Source organism: Epinephelus lanceolatus, chromosome 14, assembly GCF_041903045.1.
Source record: "Epinephelus lanceolatus isolate andai-2023 chromosome 14, ASM4190304v1, whole genome shotgun sequence".
Classification (NCBI taxonomy): Eukaryota; Metazoa; Chordata; class Actinopteri; order Perciformes; family Serranidae; genus Epinephelus; species Epinephelus lanceolatus.
Genome location: NC_135747.1, coordinates 35,714,238 through 35,732,831, shown reverse-complemented (window position 1 = coordinate 35,732,831; position 18,594 = coordinate 35,714,238). Strand labels below are relative to the sequence as shown.

The 18,594-nt window shown below is 42.6% G+C and overlaps 1 protein-coding gene across 1 annotated transcript in view; it reads right to left on the bottom strand.

Annotated features, from left to right (window-relative positions):
• Nucleotides 1-2,932: 2,932 nt before the first annotated feature.
• Nucleotides 2,933-18,594, bottom strand: part of man1a2 (mannosidase, alpha, class 1A, member 2) — a 209,227-nt gene continuing 193,565 nt past the window's right edge. The window contains exons 12-13 of the mRNA XM_033617549.2: nucleotides 9,829-9,944; nucleotides 2,933-3,990 (exon numbers count right to left, since the gene is read on the bottom strand). Of these exons, the coding sequence (XP_033473440.1) occupies nucleotides 3,855-3,990; nucleotides 9,829-9,944 (252 nt within the window). The 3' untranslated portion in view covers nucleotides 2,933-3,854. The remainder of the gene's footprint in view (nucleotides 3,991-9,828; nucleotides 9,945-18,594) is intronic.

Genomic DNA, 18,594 nt, shown 5'->3' with positions numbered 1-18,594 from the left:
GTGTGGTGGCTCTGACTCTTCTCAACAGGGCCGAGCTCTTGTTATATCACACCATATGGAGCAACTTTAGTAAACCCTTACAAAGACAAAAAATTGTAATGACTTGGCAAGGGATGTGCATTCAAAACTGAAAACAAATTAAAAGATGTAATTTCTTTTTCTGGAGATTTTACTATGTGTTTGATGATATGTGAAATTAACCTGTAGAGTAGCCGTCAGTCACGACTGTTCACTAAACAATGGGGGCAAGTTTGCAGCTGTAACTTAAACAGGTGATTTTTCTGTTTATCTAAAGTTGAAAACTATATTTTCACATCAATGCGATGATCCAAAACTTGGACAATTAAAAAATAGATTCATTTGAGAACCCTAGAACAGTTTTAGACTTTTTATTGTGGACAGGGAGACAAAGAGGTTAAAGGAGAACTGTTTATATTCAACTTGGACCCTATTTTCCCATGTTTTAATGTTTAAGTGAAAGATTTAGAAAAGCACACACATCCAGACAATAAACACACTAGATGCTGGACAAGAGCTCGTACGAGAGGAGAAAAAATGTAATTAGAATTCAATTATTTACTTATGGGAGCATAGTCTAGTGTGTGGACTCTATATTTTTTCGTCTCTTTAGTGTCTAAGTGACTAATGGAGACAATCATTTTTATAACTGGTCCAGTATTGAGCTGGCTGCAATGTAACCACTCGGAGTAGGTGCACCCGTCAATTTACGTCCATTAAAAGTGTTTTTGCCACTGACAGGCTCAGATTGTTTCTACGAGTGTCTTACAACATTACAGAAAGGTCCCGACAAAGACATGAAACATTTTTTTGTACGTTTTGCTTGTTATGGTCTGTTGTGTGCCCAAGTTTTGCTTAAGTCTTGTTTTCAGAATCAGCTGATTCAGACATTAAATAGACTTTATCCTGCCTGTTCTCTACAAAGTACACAGTCTGTGTAATGTCTGATCGATCCCACGTGTGAATAGAGCAGGTCACTGCCCGGAGAATTCACTGCGAGCGAGTGGGCATGATAATGACATGATGACTATCATGAGGATTGTGCAAAACTGGAAGTAAACAAACATCTGAGGGTGAACCCGAAGGGTCGTTTACACAAAGACAGCGATGAAAATATTTAACTAGAGTGATGACGAGATTCAGGGACTTCTCTCAGTGAGGCTGAAATCATCAAACAAATTTAAGGAATGTCAGGAGACTCTGATGTTTATGACCAAATTATAAAGTGGCTACGTGACCAAGGTGAGATCCACAGCATGTCGTGCTGCTACCCATGCGCCACCCCTCACCGAAACCATAAAGACTATTTCTTGTAGGTGTGAACGCTTCTGACACAATCTCTTGTGTGTTACATGTGTGCAAGAGAAACGATGTCCAGATTCTAATTAGAAAAAGGCTTAACTCTCACTAATGTTTCCAACGTCTTCTTCATGCAACAAGTCACAAGACTTGGACACAAAACAGACAGGAACAAGCAAAAGGTACAGAAAATTTGATAATTTCTCTGTAGGGTCCATAATATTGTCAGAGACTGATAACAATCTGAACCTTTCCGTGGGCGTAAACTGATGGTGCACACCTGCCCCGTGTGGTGCACGGTTACTGGCTGCAACAAAAAAAGGTGTTGGGAAGCTAAAAAGTTGGTTACCAGCTGGAAGCAAAAAATAGTCTTCTCCTTGTAATTATTACTTGTAGGGCTGCCCTCAACTAAGAATTTTCCTTTTTTAGCTCCATTAGTTGACTAGTCGCCCGCATGTTTATGATATTAATTTAATGATTAAATGATATATTTTGGTGGTTTGAGTTGAAGGTGTGAGAAAGAATAGTATCAGTAACATTGTTAACACTGTGCTACATTACAGAGAAATACAAAACCGTACTAATGAACCTTCATTAATATAGGCCTATATTTTATCTACAAGTGCACGTCACACACTGAGCGAGCCGCCTGTTAATGACGCTGTGGGCTAATGGGCATGTAGCTACTTCCATGTTTCAGATGATACGTCATGTTTGTAGTCGACCAATGAAGATGAGTTTACATATCACCTTGGGTTCGTCCTTCACCTTCTCAAAATCATCCCACACTTTGGATTTCCTGCCCGACATGTTATTAACTAGCCTGTGGAATAACCGCAGGTATTAGCCCTGGACATTAGGGGCCGAACACATGCTGCATCTTTAACCACCTGGAAAACGGGAAGTCGGGCACTGGGCGCTACTCTTTTCATTATGAAATAATATCTGTATTACCAGAACAAGAGCTGGCAGGTGCAATGCAATCTGCCATCTTGCTACTACTGAGTACTTCCATTTTTAATTTGGTGGAAAAATATTAGACACATAAAACTAGGGAAAATAGGGTCCAGGATGAAAATACCAGAGTTCCCCTTTAAACTGTAGCAGAGAAGAGAAGGCATTACATATGTACGATAAAAGCAACAAAAAAGACGGGGACTGTTGAAATAGCGGTGAAGAAAAATGATGGGAGAATTTCAACACCACAAAAAGTTTATACAACTTACAGTTGAGGTGGTCCAAACTGGTGATACTGGTCGAACAGAGCAATTGTGTCATGAGAGCTCAGCAGGGACACTTCATTTATTCAGCTCATTCAGTGCTACACTCCTGTTTCCCTCTTCTTCATAGCCTTCCCATACAAAGTGCACAAATACATGATATACAGCAGGTTTCTTTGACCACCACACACTCATACACACACTCACACACAAGCACTGTCGGGTCCTAGCCTCATCTCACAATGTATGACCTGAAAATGATCTATGAAAAGAAAAGGGAAGAGATAAAAGAAGCTGGAGAGAAACTAAGCGATAAAAGGTGGAGGAGAGAAAAAAGCAGCATCCAAATGAGTAGCAGCAGAATGTGTTGGGCTGTGGCTCATCTCTAACTGGGAGAGAAACTGGAAAGATGTCGAGGTTGGAGGGTGGTGAGGATGGGGAGGCCTGCTGTTGTCCCCGTGTAGGTACTGTTCCGCTTACAATGGTCCACTTTTCTGAAAAAGGAGGATAAGAGGAGGGGGGGGAGGAGGAGGAGGAGGAGGAGGAGGTGGGGACTGTTGCCACAACCCGCCCTCGCACTGATGATGTGACGAGCTGCAAACAGTTCCAGGTCAAAGTTCATCTGATGACGGTTAAACAGGAAGTGGTGTGGGGAGGGGTTGGGTCAGGGTGAAGCAAAGGGCTCTGATTCAACCCTGTGTCCCCATTAACGATTTGTCCAAACGAAACAAAATAAAAAAAAATGTCTTACCAACAGACCCAGTAAAGTCCTCAAGTCTGTCTGCCTGGAAAAAAAAATGACACCTCCATCAGTCGAGTGTCAAACTGACTGTGTGATCCTTCACAGAAACCCCGTCACGCACTCTCAGTGCCTCAGCTTGAGTCTGTATGGGAGTAAAGTTTGGTCAAATCTCAAATAAACACTAAAAATAATAACAATAAAAAAACTATATCAAGCCTCCGCTTTTTTGGAGCTCGGTCCTTCAGAGTCATTTCAAGCCAGTCGTGAGGCTGAGCAGCACACCCACTGTCTCTCTGATTTAAGCAGAGAAGACAGAGAGATCGACAGAGAGAGTCAAAGAGTAAAACATAGAAGAAGAGAGGGAGACTCAAAGTCCTCAACACGCTGCAGCAGTCTGCGTGGGAGGTTCTCCCTCCGTCTCCTCTCGTTGATGTCTGCAGTCCAAAAGCAGCGGAGAGTCTGTAGAGCTGAATGAAAGTTTGTCCAGTGTTGGCGGGTGGGTTTTTTTGGGCAGGCAGGCGGGCGTACAGGTGGAGCCCCCTGGTGCTGCGGCGGAGGGAGATGGCCCTGTCCGTCTACCGCTGAGCCGGCTCGCTGCCTGGCAGGGTAATGTTGCCCAGGTGGAGGACAGGAAGTGGGTGAGCCTCCGTGTTGAAGACCCAACTCTCAAACGGCATCAGGTCGTCGCTGGAGAACAACAGGTACAGATACCTGAAGGGGGGGTGGGTGTTGGGAGGGGTGTGGGTGTGTGTGTGTGGGGAGGGGGGTGATGGTGAACGGAGGGAGGAAAAAGGGGGTGAGGATGAGAGGGACAGGGTAAGGAAGGAGAAGAAATAAGTGAATGACATCACTGTCACGCAAAACCAAAATAACTTCTGCAGGTTTGAGCAAGTTGAGCAAAAAACGTCTACTTACAGGTACTCAAAAACCTAAATTTGTGGGTAAACAGGAAGGCAGAAATCTGGAGAAGGCAAAGAAACAGCAGAATCTCCGCTCTCTTTCCTAAGCCCCTCCCAACAGACGACCATGGGCATATGAACATGCTTCATACAGTAACCCAGTGTTTCCCATACATTGATTTATGTAGTCTTATTTGACTGCAGAGTTGTCGCTCAGCCCCTCCTTGCCCCTCTTTCTCTGTTTATCAGACGACAGATGAGACAAGAATTAGCTGCTAGCCACCCCATGGTCCCTCCGCCTCACTCCCCGCCACAGCTCAAATTCGGCCAGCTCAAACTCCCCAGTGCCGGGTATCACAGCACGCTGGTAGCCAGCAGCAACACTGGGTCTAACTTGTGTAACAGCAGCAACAGAAAGTTTGCTGATCTGATGGGGAGTCAAGGCTGTCCTGTCTCCTGGAGCTGGCGTTTGCGCTGGCTGAATTCGACGCACTGTGATTAGAGGCTCTAGCTAACATTAGCTACATAAACATGAACAAATCAGCCACAGCCGTGAGCTTTTGGCTCCAAGTAGCTGAAGGCTAAACTATTAGCAACGTTTTCTCTCCACCTCTGAAACACTTCGCCGATACTGACATGTTTTATTTTGTTTGCTGCCAGACTCCCTTTTAGACTCGGTCTTCCTTTGTTGGGTTGCTTTGCAGTGTAGACAGTTGTTGCCAATGATGGAGTAGCAACTCTCTCTGCAGGATTCTCCACCATTGACTCAGACTGTCACTGAAGAGACATGCCCGCGATCTGCATTTATAGAACAGCCAATAGAACGCCCTCACTATGAAATAACCTGTGACTGGCTGAAGTTTCCCACCACTGGCTAGATTTTCTAGAGTCTGAAAACAGTCAAGTGGAGGTGCAGAAATCTTAGTTTCTCTCAGTCCACTTGAATCACAATATGCTCAAGATTTATTATGGGATATTTGCCCAATGATGCCAAAATGAAACTGCCTACCCCAGCTTTAACATGAATGATGTCTTGCCATCAGCTCTTTTAGCATTTTTAGCTTCTACGATATGTTGTTTGTTTATCATAAATTCTTAAGTCTTTATTTCCTAGTTCAGATTTTGATTCTGTTTGGTCCAAATACAGACACTGCTCCACCTGGGAGTCTCCCTTGTGTGATTAACATCATTACTCTAATTGGAACTGACAGCAGGTGACCTCCAGACTTCTGCGAAGGGTTGGACAGTGCACGACCTTTACAGGTGAAACATGAAACACCAACAGAGCTCTTTCTGAGTGACAAAGAAAGACTTCTGTGCAGTGTGAGTTTCAGCTACAAATGTATACAGAGCAAAACTTCAGTGTTAAAAGGTGGGGCGATGGCTCTCGTTAAGGGCTCATCGTGGTCACACACAATTTATGGCTGTGGGAGTCGGCCAACTTTACACTGTGTGTCATGTTTGCATTGATTCGGCAGTCACCTTGATTTAATTTGCGTCTAATCGTTATGCCCACATGGTACCATCACTGTATTTGGACTTGGTGAGAACAGATTACTACATGTATTTATACATAAACCATAAATATGGAAGTTTTACATACCCTTATCTGCAGCTACAAAAACATTTAAAAATACCTGTTTGATGGATTTCTGTGAACTGACTCTAGTGTGTTTAAAACCTGCTCATTCGCTTTATGAAACCTCATTAACATTAAAATAAATCTGACAAACACTCACACAGTGCTGAAGCGATTATGTTTCACATCAACAGATGTTCGGATGCGACATCTTCGTGCAGATCAGTGTGACCGGCAGCCAATCAGCAGCCTGTTGCTGTATTGCTTTGATGTGATTGGCTCGCAGCCAGCTGGGACAAATACCGAGAGCGTAGATGGACACCAAAGGCTGTCTAACACGAGGCATTCAAATGTCATCGTCTCAAATGGCCTGCGTGGCAGCTGACCTTTAACCACTTGTCCACCAAAGACAATTTTAACTGCTGTTTGACGCTTTGTTGGTGTTAAATCCAGACATATGCAAGTAAAAAATAAAGGGTTAATAAGCAGCTTCCTGCTCACAGAGGCTGGCACAAGCCTTGTTTGCTTTGTTTCATGATTACATTTGACCCATCACACTGTGTGATTGACAGGAACAACTGTGTACACTGAATTGTATCTGCACTGCCAGCAGGAGATCACTTCCACAGAGCAGCCAGCAGGGGGAATAAGAGAGCCACATTAGTGGGTCACCAGCTGCATTCAGAGCCTCTTCATCCTTCAGTGATGATGATGATGCACCAGAGACATCAGAGCTGCCCTTTGCATTAATCAGCATTTAAAATATGTCTTGGCAACTAAATAAAAATAGAAAGAAAAAACAACAGATGCTGGTGCGTTAACTTTCATTAATACCCTCAGAAGAGTAATGCTGATATGGTCATGTGACTGCCTCTGTAATAATGAGAAATGAACAATACATGAAGATTAAGTAGCCACTAGTATGGTTTATGACGCATCTTTTAATCCTACCAGTTTAAAGGCCTTAGATACAGATAAATTAAAAGTTTTCACACGACCATAAGGGATCTGTGTTCTTTATGTCACTAAGCAACAGGAGCGTTTTCTGCTCTGTCGAACGTGTTTCTTCTAAAGTGTGTGGTGCTGTATGTGAAGAAAAGCTTGTGTAGGATGTCAGTTTAATAGAAGTGACCCCAGTGCACAGTGTGCTGTGACGAGGGGGGGTGGTGACACATAATATTTATACCTTGTCTGCATCAATTTAAGGTGGTCATCAAAATTTAAGTCCTTCTCTACTTTCATGTTTTTATTGGGGATGGACAAATGAACATGTCCTAAACATTGTGTACTGTGATGATTTTAGCACAATCAATCTTAAGGGCAAAACACACCAGTGGCATCAAAAAAGACGCCCCTATTATTTTCAACGTACAACCCCATGCCAGCAGACGTGTGTCGGCGCTCCTGGACACACTGCCCCGCAGCAATTTACGCCACCGCCCTATTTCCAGCCTCATCCCTGGAATTAAGGGCATTTTCACCCTCTTGCTCTGTGCCTGCATGTAACCCCTGCTCCTTTTCTCCGCTACTATGGCAGCTCGACTCTTCATCTCACCGCTGACGCATAAAGAGAACTCTGTAGCTGTTGCTGTATCTCATGTGTGACAGAGAATGGATGAAGAGAGACTCGTTGAGGTTGAGAAATATCCCGAACTAAACGTCCCCCAATCCAGTCATTGTAAAGACAGTGGCCAAAAAGATATTGTCTGGCGAGTCACAGCTCTGGTTTTCGGCTCTTCGGGTGAGAAATCAAGTTTCATTAGGCGCTGTCCACGCATAATTTTGAGCTAACGCAGAGGTGGAGGAAGATCTTTCAGTAAAAGTAGTAATAACTTTGTGTGGTCGTCTGTTAAAACTAGCTGCAGTGCGACGTGTCCAGTGTGTGCTAGGGACAGCACTTGTCGCGCTTTAGTGTACAACTATGTTTTGTTCACTTAAAATGTGCTCTTAAAGCATAGGCGCTCAAGATGTGGACCTCGGGCCAGTGGCTGCCCTCGGACACATGTTGTGCGGCCCCAAAATGTGACATGAAATGCATGCATTATATCATCCAGTCCTTTACAATACTTTCACTTTTAATAGCTTACATTTAATACAGCTACTGCGTCAAACTGCGTCCTTCTGAAAAGCGTCTGTCAGGTTAGAGATGACAATTTCTAGAAAGTGAGCGGTTGCATGGCAACTAGAGGCACCTCATGAGTGTCAGACATTACTTCCTGTCATTAATGGTAGTGCTGTTAGCTACCATTAGTGATTTCTGTGGACAACTCTGCAGTTTAATGTGGAAGTGAGATGAAAAAGCCACCATGGAACAAAACGCTGTATGGTTATAGAGAAAAAGAGGTTTCAGGGAACATGGATTAACTCTTATTTTGTCGGAAATGTGGGGATGAATAAGTGATCTGCCTTTTCTGCAAACAGGTGATTTTGATGCTCAAGGAATTTCATGTTAAATGCAATTATGAGTCCAATCACAACTCCTATGATAAGTTTATGAGTGCAGACAGTTTCAATAAGGCTTATGTGCCGTACAGTCTTCAGAAATCTTGTGACAGCTAGCAAAGGTGTAACACAGGCAAGCTCTGTATGTGCTAGCTCACAAAACTGCTAAGTGTTGTTCAGTGAGTTATTAGGGGACTGCTTGGTCAAAGTGGCCTGAACCTGTGTGTCACTCAGTCATATGCTGGCTCCCTAAATTGGCACTCAGCCATCAAAACTTTGAGAATCCCTGTATTAAAGTTAAAATCGTGAAAGTTTTTATGATCAAACATGTTTCTGATTCCAGCTTTTGATCTGCATGCTTTGGAACAGTCAATCAAAGTGTTTATTTGCTGTTATTTCAGACAGTAGTAGTAATAATAGTAAATTAGTTTTCGTTGTTGGTGGCAGGGTCCACCATTCTCACACTGGATTATAATCACCTTGTTTCCAATAAGGGCAGTGGCCTTGTGGGTAACCTGTGAGGGTGTGACATGAGCTTCAGTGTGCTCTCGGTGTGTCATGGTGAAGACAGCAGGCAGCAAAGAGTGATGACAGCAGCAGAATTAAGTGTCTAGATGAGCTCAGGGCTGCTGCTAAACCTCATGAGGAGGCCATGTTTGTTGTTGTGTGGTGACAACTGCAATAGTCATTGTTGGTGAACTGCACCTGAACGCCTTGCCATCCTTCCTTCTGCAGAGTGGTACGGACCGCTAGAAGCTAGTTACCAGCTAATAATAAGCCAAGCTAATTTAATGTTAATAAGCCAGTGTTCCCAACTACGGTTTGGAGCCTGCAAGTTGTCACTGAGAGAGGTGACAGCCTTCACTTGAAGAAGGGGTTCACAAGAAACCATGTGTATGTACTCCAGCATTAATGTTTGAATTTAATTTCACAATTATCAGTCTTATTCTTTCATGTTCACTCTCCTAACAAACAAACAAAAACTTATTATTAAAAGCATTTAACTGGAGAAACACGGGGTGTCTTTGTATCGGTCGCAGGAAACATGACAAACTTGTGCAGCATAAAATCAGGTTGTGGTTGCTCATGTCACGATGGAAAAAGGGCAATTATTGACTGAATTCTTTGTTATATCTTCTACTTTTCTGTTGTATTTTTGACAGAGTAGCTGCCCAACGAGTGTCTGGTGTCGTATTAAAACACACTTCCTGGTACCACCAGTAATGGCAGTATCACCAAATCAACCCAGGACTGAAATTTTAACAATTATTAGGACTTTAAACCAAAGCAGATTTCATGTTTGAGGCTTGCTTTTGAAGTTGGAAGTGATTTAACTTTTCATTATCTGCTAAAAACAATGTTAAAAGGATTCCTGGTGAAGGTCTGTGACTGACACGCTGCTGCTTTTATCTTGGGAAGAAAAGAAAATCTGCTCATTTATTTTTCAAAATTCCTCCAAATATGAGCAGGTAATTGTTGCAATCACTTTCTGCTGACAAGTCCTTTCAATCAGCCAGCCCCTCCACCCACCCACCAAATTATAGCATTCATCAGCAAAGTGATTAATTAATCATCAAACGTACTGATTATTCGTAGATCGTGCCAATTAATCAAACTATTAAGGCTTACTTGAGCGTCTCGGCTAGGAAGAAGCTCTGCTGCACGTCGTCGTAGGTCGGGTTGGAGGAGTAGACGTCCTTCACCCCGGAGAAACCTCCGCTCACCCGGCAGTACTTATCGATGGCCTGGAGGAGACGAGGAGAGGGAAGGGAAGGAAGAGGGGGAAGGAGAGGAAAGAGAACATAAGAGGAAGGAGAAAAGGAGGTGGATGGAGATGGGAAGGGTTGTGGAAGAAGGAAGGAAGTTTGGAGATAGCAAAAGATGGAGAGAATAAGAAACAAAAAGGTAAGAGAATGACAGAAGATCACAGAGAGAAAGAAAAACGAGGAGAAAGAAAAGGGCAAAGAGAAAAGGTGGGGGGGAGATGGAAAGCACAATTTTAATAAGCTTACAAAAGCATGCTATAATTAATTCCTTTGCTTGTGACAGATTAGAGCGCGTCCTGGGGAGACCCGTACAGGAAACAGCAGCTGTAGAAAAATGGGAGGAAAAGAAGATTACCACAAACGCCTCCCCTGCATTTACAATTTATTCTCCAACATTTTTTGTTTCGTCCCTCCTCGACACAAAGCAGCTTCATAATGAGGGAACGCTCATTTGTTTCACGTAATGCTGCATCTGAGGGGAGCGGTAGCGTAATGGCAAAGTAAAAGTTTCCTTTAAGCGATGCAGAGCCCGTGGCGTCTCTCAGGGGTCCGTCTTACAATCTCCTAATCAGGTTGTCTTTGCAATTTCGTGTACAGATTTTCCAGCGAACGGCAAAATGAGAGTTGATTGGAAAATGTGAGATGCTGCTTTCTAAACACGTCTTTTGTTCTCAGTTTTTAGCTGAGTTTTTACCAGCTGTCTGCAATAAAGAAAACAACATGTAATCTGTGTGTGCATGGGGTTTTAAGCTACATTCAGGGCGAGGTTGAATCTGAGATCTTCTTTAAATCCCAACACAAAGACACATGGTGTCCGGCCTTTTTAGGACAAATCTAAGCTACTTTCATAGGTGGTTTGAATTGTGATGTAAATCCCCTCTCTGTCTATTCACTTTAGCTTTCGAGGGTTTATCTCCGATCCTCCAAATGCGACAGATGTGATGTCGATGTTTCTACAGCAACAAAAACAACAAATGTGGAGGACAGCCAGACAGTCAGATAACAGCAGAGCCTGGGACATTTAAATGGTTTCATGCCTCCATTTGCTTCACTGCAACTCACAGAAAACATCAGTTACTGGCCTGTTGCATCCGGAAAACACCTCTGTGTTACTATGACAACAAATTCCGCAGTGACAGCAAATGTCCTGTAACACAACTAACCTTAGATACCGATTTCCACCTCTCATAAAACAGACACTATTTATTGCTTTATTTCTGCTCATTTCCATTCAAATATCAAACCTAGATATTTTATGAGGTCACAGTGACCTTCCACTTTGGCCGCCAAATTCCAATCAGTTCATTGCTGAGTCCAAGTGAGTGTTTGTGCCAAACTTCAAGATAATTCCCTGACGACCTTCTTGAGATGTCTTGTTTACAAGAATGAGACAGAAACAAGGCCACAATGACCTTAACCTTTGATCAATGACTGAAACACCATTTGTTTCACTGAGAGTTGTCTAAATCCTGGAATACAGACCACTGAATACTGACAGAAACATGGACTGTAAAAATGATGGGCACAGACACCGTGACATCACCCACTGGTTTGTGGACTCCAGTTCTGAAGCCTAGAGTTGGCATTTTGGCCATCACCATCTTGGATTTTTGGAGCCATAAGTGACCATGTTTGGATGAGAGCGTGGAGCCATGGAGAAGCGAGGGGTAGATCTGACTCATAGACTGTAGTGATGCCTTGCAGATGACTTGTCACTGAAAGTGGCCTTGGGTCTGTTTGTTTTGGAGAGGAAAAGATCTCTGTGGATAATTTGGCTCACGGTACAAACCTCCTGATCATCTGGATCTTATCAGAGAAAAATAGGTGAGCACATATTAGCAGTTGCCAGCCTAATGGCCCAGCTCCGACATGCTGAACAGCCTTCAGAAAAGCACTGATTTGTAATGTTAAACTGCTTTATTCTATGTTTTTACTAGTTTAAAGTACTGGGCCTGTTTGTTTTGGAGCGTAAGAGACCTCTGCGAATAATTCAGCTCCTAGTAAAAACCTCCTGAATGTCTGGTTTGGAAATGAGACGAGCACACACCAAGTTATCAAAGAAAAAAGGTGAACACACATGGCAGGCGCTGGGCGAGTGGCCTGTCTGCGATGTGTCAAACGGCATAGAAGAAATATTGATTTGTAACACGTGGTCCGTTATGTTTGGAGATTCTGAGATGTCGTTAAAAACCTCCTGAGCAATAAACATTGAAGGAATTCTAATTGGGAGAAGTTTCAGCTGGTTGAAAGCTGCAATCCTCACTGCTAGATGCCACTAAATCTAAGTCTGACACACTGCTTCTTTGAGTTGCAGAGTACTGAGAACCCCTGCACTATCATAATCGTGCAGTTTCCCCAAAAGAGTGGCAAAAAAGTGAGCCACGACACCAAGAAAATGTCACATATCATGGCACCTTTTCCCCACAGAGCACACCCTGCCCTGCTGACTAAATGTCGAGTTCGGCTCTGAGGAGTGAAATATGTGTCGTCTACTAGAGAACAAGTCCAGTTTGTGAGCAGGTGCTTCGCCTGCCTGCACACATAAACACACGGTAACGAGTCAGCAATACCTCATTAAAAATGCAGCGATCGTCCAGCTGGTGACTCTGACAGTAAGCTATTACTGTACCTGTGTGCTCTATTGATTTGCAATGAGAACTTGTTACAGTGAAATTGGTGCCGCCATAAAAATTCTGGCTGCATTACACTGCTGCTCATACCTTATTGACTTTCACTATTAACGCATGTAATTGAAAGCATTATGTCTGTCCTTGTCTCTCAGTGTCTCTCACACACACACACACACACACACACACACACACACACACGCACACACGCGTCTTCTCCCTCCATCCCGCCCTCGAGTGACCGTTTTGCTGTCAGCAGATTTCCATCGCAAGGAGTTTGGACGGTAATTCCTGTTATTCATGGGCTGCTGTGCCCAACGCGCCTTTGTCCTTCTGGATCCACACTGCAGTGTCCAACATGCACACACACACACACACCCACACACACATACATGGCCATATCAAGCCACGTATATCCTTCGTTAAGTCTGAGTGCTTGAAACACACATTTAAGTCCCAGCAGCAACCTCTGAAGCTGAAAATGAAGCCAATGTGAAAGTGCCAAAAACTGTAATGGCTGCAGTTCCTCTAACAGCCACTTGAGGCTCCAAGAGCCAGTCAATCCCCACAGACCTCCATGTTGAAATAAGTGCCCACCTTTACAGCAGAAATAAACATGTTTACAGCCTGGTACAAAAACCAGTTTTGGTCTCTGTGGCTAATTTCCTCGTTCATGACAACTGTATGAGCGGTGAATTTTTATATTACTCCCCTGTTTAAATGTTAATGTTATGTAATGTAATGTTTGTCATGTTATTGAGGACGTGGCCGCTTAGATTGACAGGCTGTCTACAAGGTGTCATCACAGCCCTTTTACACTGCCTGATCAAAGTGGGAATGTTGCATCACTGCATCACAGATTATCATCATGGGTTGGAAGTGAACCTGTGGCTGCTGTGGCAAGGACACTGCATTTGTACATGGCATGCCCGCTCTACACGCTGAACTACTGGGTGCCCAGGTGTGACACTTGACAATGTGTTTTATGTGCAACCCACTGCCTGAAATTTGAAAAAAGCAGCTAGCAGCAGTTAGCAGCTAACTCAAAGAAGAACAGCAGCTGAAAATGACCACAGGTTGGTAAGACAATGAGGTGTAGGAGCCTGATATTCTCCAAGCAGAGGATGAGATCAACTGCTATATAACAGGGACGGTAAATTACTGTTGTTATCATTAAGAAAACGCTGCCTGACAAATACTCTGTACATCATAATTGAAACTGACGTTGTTGTTTCACACGTCACACAGCTTTTGCTTCTAAAACAAACACTGTGGCAGCATTATGCTGTTTGCTTTTGTATACAAAAGCAGAGGTGACATATTAAAGCGGCTTTGTTGGAGCAGTTTTGCGGGATCTCTGTGTAATAAGGGCGATTGTGTCAGATCCATACCTCGCTCCTCCACAGCTCCACCCTCTTGTCTAAATATGGTCACTTCTGGCTCCAAAAAACCCAGATGGTGACGGTCAAAATGCCAAACTCAAGGCTTCAAAGCCAATGAATGACATCATGTTGGTTACGTGCATTATTTTACACAGTCTATGTTTAACTTGAACAAACGCTCAGCAGCCTGGGAACTTCAAATCATCTTACTGGGTAACAGTATACCCAGTAAAACTGTACCTATATATGCAGAACACACACACGCACATTGACCATCTGTGCTAAATAAATTATCTGATAAAAAGTCTACCTGTAGGAGAAGGAGGAGGAGGAGCAGTGTGTCTGCAGCTGCTAAGTGAGGACACATTTCACATTACAGCAGCTGGGCTTGGGCTTCACACACACACACACACACACACACACACACACACACACACACACACACAGGTAAAAGCCAGTCAGTGGTAATAGCTGCTGTGAAAAGAGGAAGCGTGACAAACAGAAGCAGGTTCGGTGCAGCAGATGGATGCAGCTGAGGTGCAGGGGAGGTGTGGGGGGGGGGGGGGGGGGGGGGGGCTTGAGCTGAGCTTTGAGGCAACGTACAGAGAAGATCGCAGGTGTTTGTGAGAAGTGTGTGCATGTGTGGGGGATAAAGAGACCAACAGAAGAAGAAGAGTAGGACGACGAGCTTCGTGTGAACATGGAGAGAGCCTCAGGTGTTGTGTGAGAAAGTTATGAGTGTGCGAAAGAAACGAGAAAGAAACATGAAAAGACACAAAATGATAGAGACAGGAAACATTTTAGATGATGGAATAAAACTACAGAGGAGAGAAAAGAAAAGGCAGAAAGCCTGAAAGTATCCGAGGTGTCCCAAATCCATTTTAAATACTCAATCTAGGCAGGTTTTGAATATGCAAACTGGAAAAGTAACAAAAGAAAAGTCAGTAAGTGGTAACGTATGTTGATTTCTCACTCTAATCACACATAACTGTAAACTGTAAAGATCTGGCTGATGATTTGTTTTTTTTCTATTTTAAGTTTTTGAGTTGCAACGGACTCAGCGGGACGTTCAGCGTGACAACAGCATTCAGTAGTATAGTAAACAAGCTAATTGCGCTAACAGTGGATCAGAAATGTGCAACAACATTTTTTGCCGACACTAGATATCAAACAAAAGCCAGAAACTGTGTCGTATTAAGTATCTGTGAGCTGTTAATTCACCACTTCTAAGCAGAAGAGAGAAGATACATGTTATCTTGGAGCCTTTTGGTGCAAAGTCTCTTCTCCTCCGTGCCACTGCATCACTTCCGAAGCTGTCTGTATCAAAGAGTAGCATAAAAGTCAAGAGCGTTCACTCCGCAGCAAATCTGGGGACCAAAACCTCCCCAGAAGTACACTGACACGCAAATAAATGAATAAAAAAAACCAGACTGCTCAACTTGAAGCAATCTTACTCGACTGAGGGGTCTCTGACAGATGATCAGAACCTCTGACTTAATAATTTATACAATGAATAAAATTTGGAATAGGAACACAACAATGGAGTTTTGTACGGAGGATTCAGTGTCAGTGATGCCTGAGCTTCAGACTAAATACACTGGTTCTGTACATGTTCAGGCACATGTATGGTGTTTACAATATGTCAGGAATTGAGCTGCTTCACAAAACACAAAAGACGTGAATAACTAAAAGAATTATGGATTTAAATATTTGAAAGAAACTGTGTGTTGGGGAGGAAGTCAGTGCCAGAATCAGCCACTGCTAACACATCAGTAAAACCAAGTGTGAAGCAAATAACTCTGAACTTCTACATATGTGGCAAGATAAAGAGTAAGTCATTTATCTTCTCTATTTTACCCACAGACTGTATAAAATAATCAGTGTCACCCATTGGCTTGTGTACTACAGTTTGAAGTTTCATGCTTGGTATTTTGGCCGTCGCCATCTGAAATTTTTGGAGCTAGAAGTGACCATATTTGGATGAGAGGGTGGAGCTAACCCTAACACGAGCTGCTAGCCTATTTATGGTTGATTAAGGTAGTGCTAATGCTAATTTTTGCTAGCAAAAAACAGGCTTAGAACTATGACTGCACGATAATATCGGCACGTCTTCGGTATTGACCAGTATCTGCTTTAAAATGAATCAGAATCGGCCAACATACTTTTTATTATTTTGCACAATAAATAAATTAATATTATATACATTGGAAAGTGTTGTATTTCTCGTCTCCATCTGCTGCTGGGCCGTCGCGATAAAAGTATGCATGTATAATACAATGCTAATTCCTCTGCACAGGAGACTAGATGATCATTAAAATTAGGTGGGGACAAATGTGGATATATTGATATCGGTATTGGTTAGCAGCCAAATGCTGAACAAGACTTTTTTTAGACAACCCAAACGTTACAATTAACTTCCATTTATTGAAAACAAACTCGAAAGGAACAGCTACGGCTACACCTAAAACCAACACCAACACTGTTGCTGTGGTAGCTACTTGTCAACGGACAACAGCTACTTTTCACTCAAAGCGGGCATGAACTTAATTATGAATTACTTTATGCCTTAATAACGTTTCAGTGGGTTGTTATATAAAAATTCACCCCTGTACAGTTGTCACGAATGTACAAATTAGCTACAGAGACCAAAACTGTTTTTGCACCAGGCTGTAAACACATTTATTCCTGCTGTAAAATTGGGCACTTTAACATGAGGGTCTATGGGGATTGACTCGCTTTTGGAGCCAGCCTCAAGTGGCCATTAGGGGAACTGCAGTTTTTGGCACTTCTGTATTGGCGCTTTATTTTTCAGCCCAGGATGTTGCTGCTTCATTTTATCTTAACAAAAAATGATATGAAAATACATCATAGTTTAATACGAAAAAAAAGTTTGCTGCATCCTATATCTGCAGAAAGTAAAGGTAGTTTTTTTTCTCACCCAAATGCTATAACAAGAAGATCAATACCAAGCCCCTGTCAGACACCATCTTTTTCTCTTATCTTATACTGTACTGTAAGCTTTACTTAAACATAGCGACCTTTAAACATCAATACACTAAACAAACATAAAACTATGGAGGAACAAAATTAAATAAGACCAGAACAACTTATATAATCTGTCATCTACATTAGTATGCATGTATGTAGCATAATAAAATATGAAGTAGAGGCAAAGATGAGCCCTTTAGCACCAGCCCTTTTCAGTGTCACTCAAACTTGGTACAATCACACATCATAAACACACTTTGCCAAATGTATTTGCTTTCCACAGGAGCACGTACGCACTTACTCCCACTCAGAAAAACAAAGAGAAGTAGTTTCACTGCTTCAAAATGGAGGAAAAATAGGTGACAAGAAGATTGGCAGGAGAAAGAAAGAAAAACTGAGTATAAAAGAGTGGGAGAGAGGGAGAGAAAAAAAAAAAAAAAAGATGACGAGCAGGCCGGCTGAGATTTAGACAGAGAAGACACATTGACTGCTGTATAGAAGACAAGCTCTTTAATCCTCTGTTAGGAGTGGAGCAGGGGAGTGAAGAGGAGACAGAGGGCTTTCATTTCTGCTCTACTTTCATAAAGCTTTTCATATTAAAACACAAGGGGGAAGAATAAATAACTAATAACAGCTGAAAGATTAACATTCACCTGCAGGTACGTGTGCTCCTCTCGCTGTGTGCTTTACTGTGAGAAACTGGGTGATAACACTTGATGCAACCGGCACTTAATCTGGTTTCACAAGCTCAAATGAAGCTTAAAACAACTCCCCGCCACAGGTTGTCATAGGCACGGGGGAAAGGGCATGAAAACAGCTTTTTATTTTGCCGGAGAGACAAATGAAGCCTCGCAATTACGCACAGTCTGACCTTCTGATTCAAACTCATCTACTGACTCAAAAGTCGATATTAAATCACAGTTCCGACTGCAGCAAAACAAGCTCGGCTCAATACTTGAATACTTTCACTTTCCAATGGATACAAAGCACATAAAAGAATATAAAGGAGCTCAGACACCCAAATCACACAGAGCAGAAAGGGGAATTTGTGGGGTGAAATTATCGTAGAATACTTCCTTTCTGAAAGACAGCACAGAGTTTAATGGTGCAAATGGAATCGCTTTTAATATTTATCTATAACTGTTAAAAGGTGAGAGCGTGAAGCTGACACTGGTGCCGCCCGCTAAGACTCTTTCATTTCATCTGTGACTGTGCTTTTAATAAATCAATACATGCAACAAAGATAAACTGAATATTCTCATATTTCTTAGTTACTAAAGAGTAACACTTCAGAGTTTCTAAACTGAACTGCCCAACCCCGATCAGCCACTGTAGAAAATGATCACGAATGTACTCTCTTTATGCTCACTTAAAGCTAAACGCTGTATTAAAACTGTCAGAAGTACTCAGACACCTACAGCTGGACGTTGGTTTAAAAGTCTTTACAAGTGTTGAACAATAGACAAGCTGACTTGCGCCACCACGAGGAAAAGACAGATTTTTTCTTTGAAATATGGAGAAAATGTTATCATGCATAAAGATTCAAGATTCAAGATTAACTTTATTGTCTCACAAAGTGAGAAATTTGTTCTGGGCCGTTCGCCCATGCTGCAGCCACAACACAGAACATAC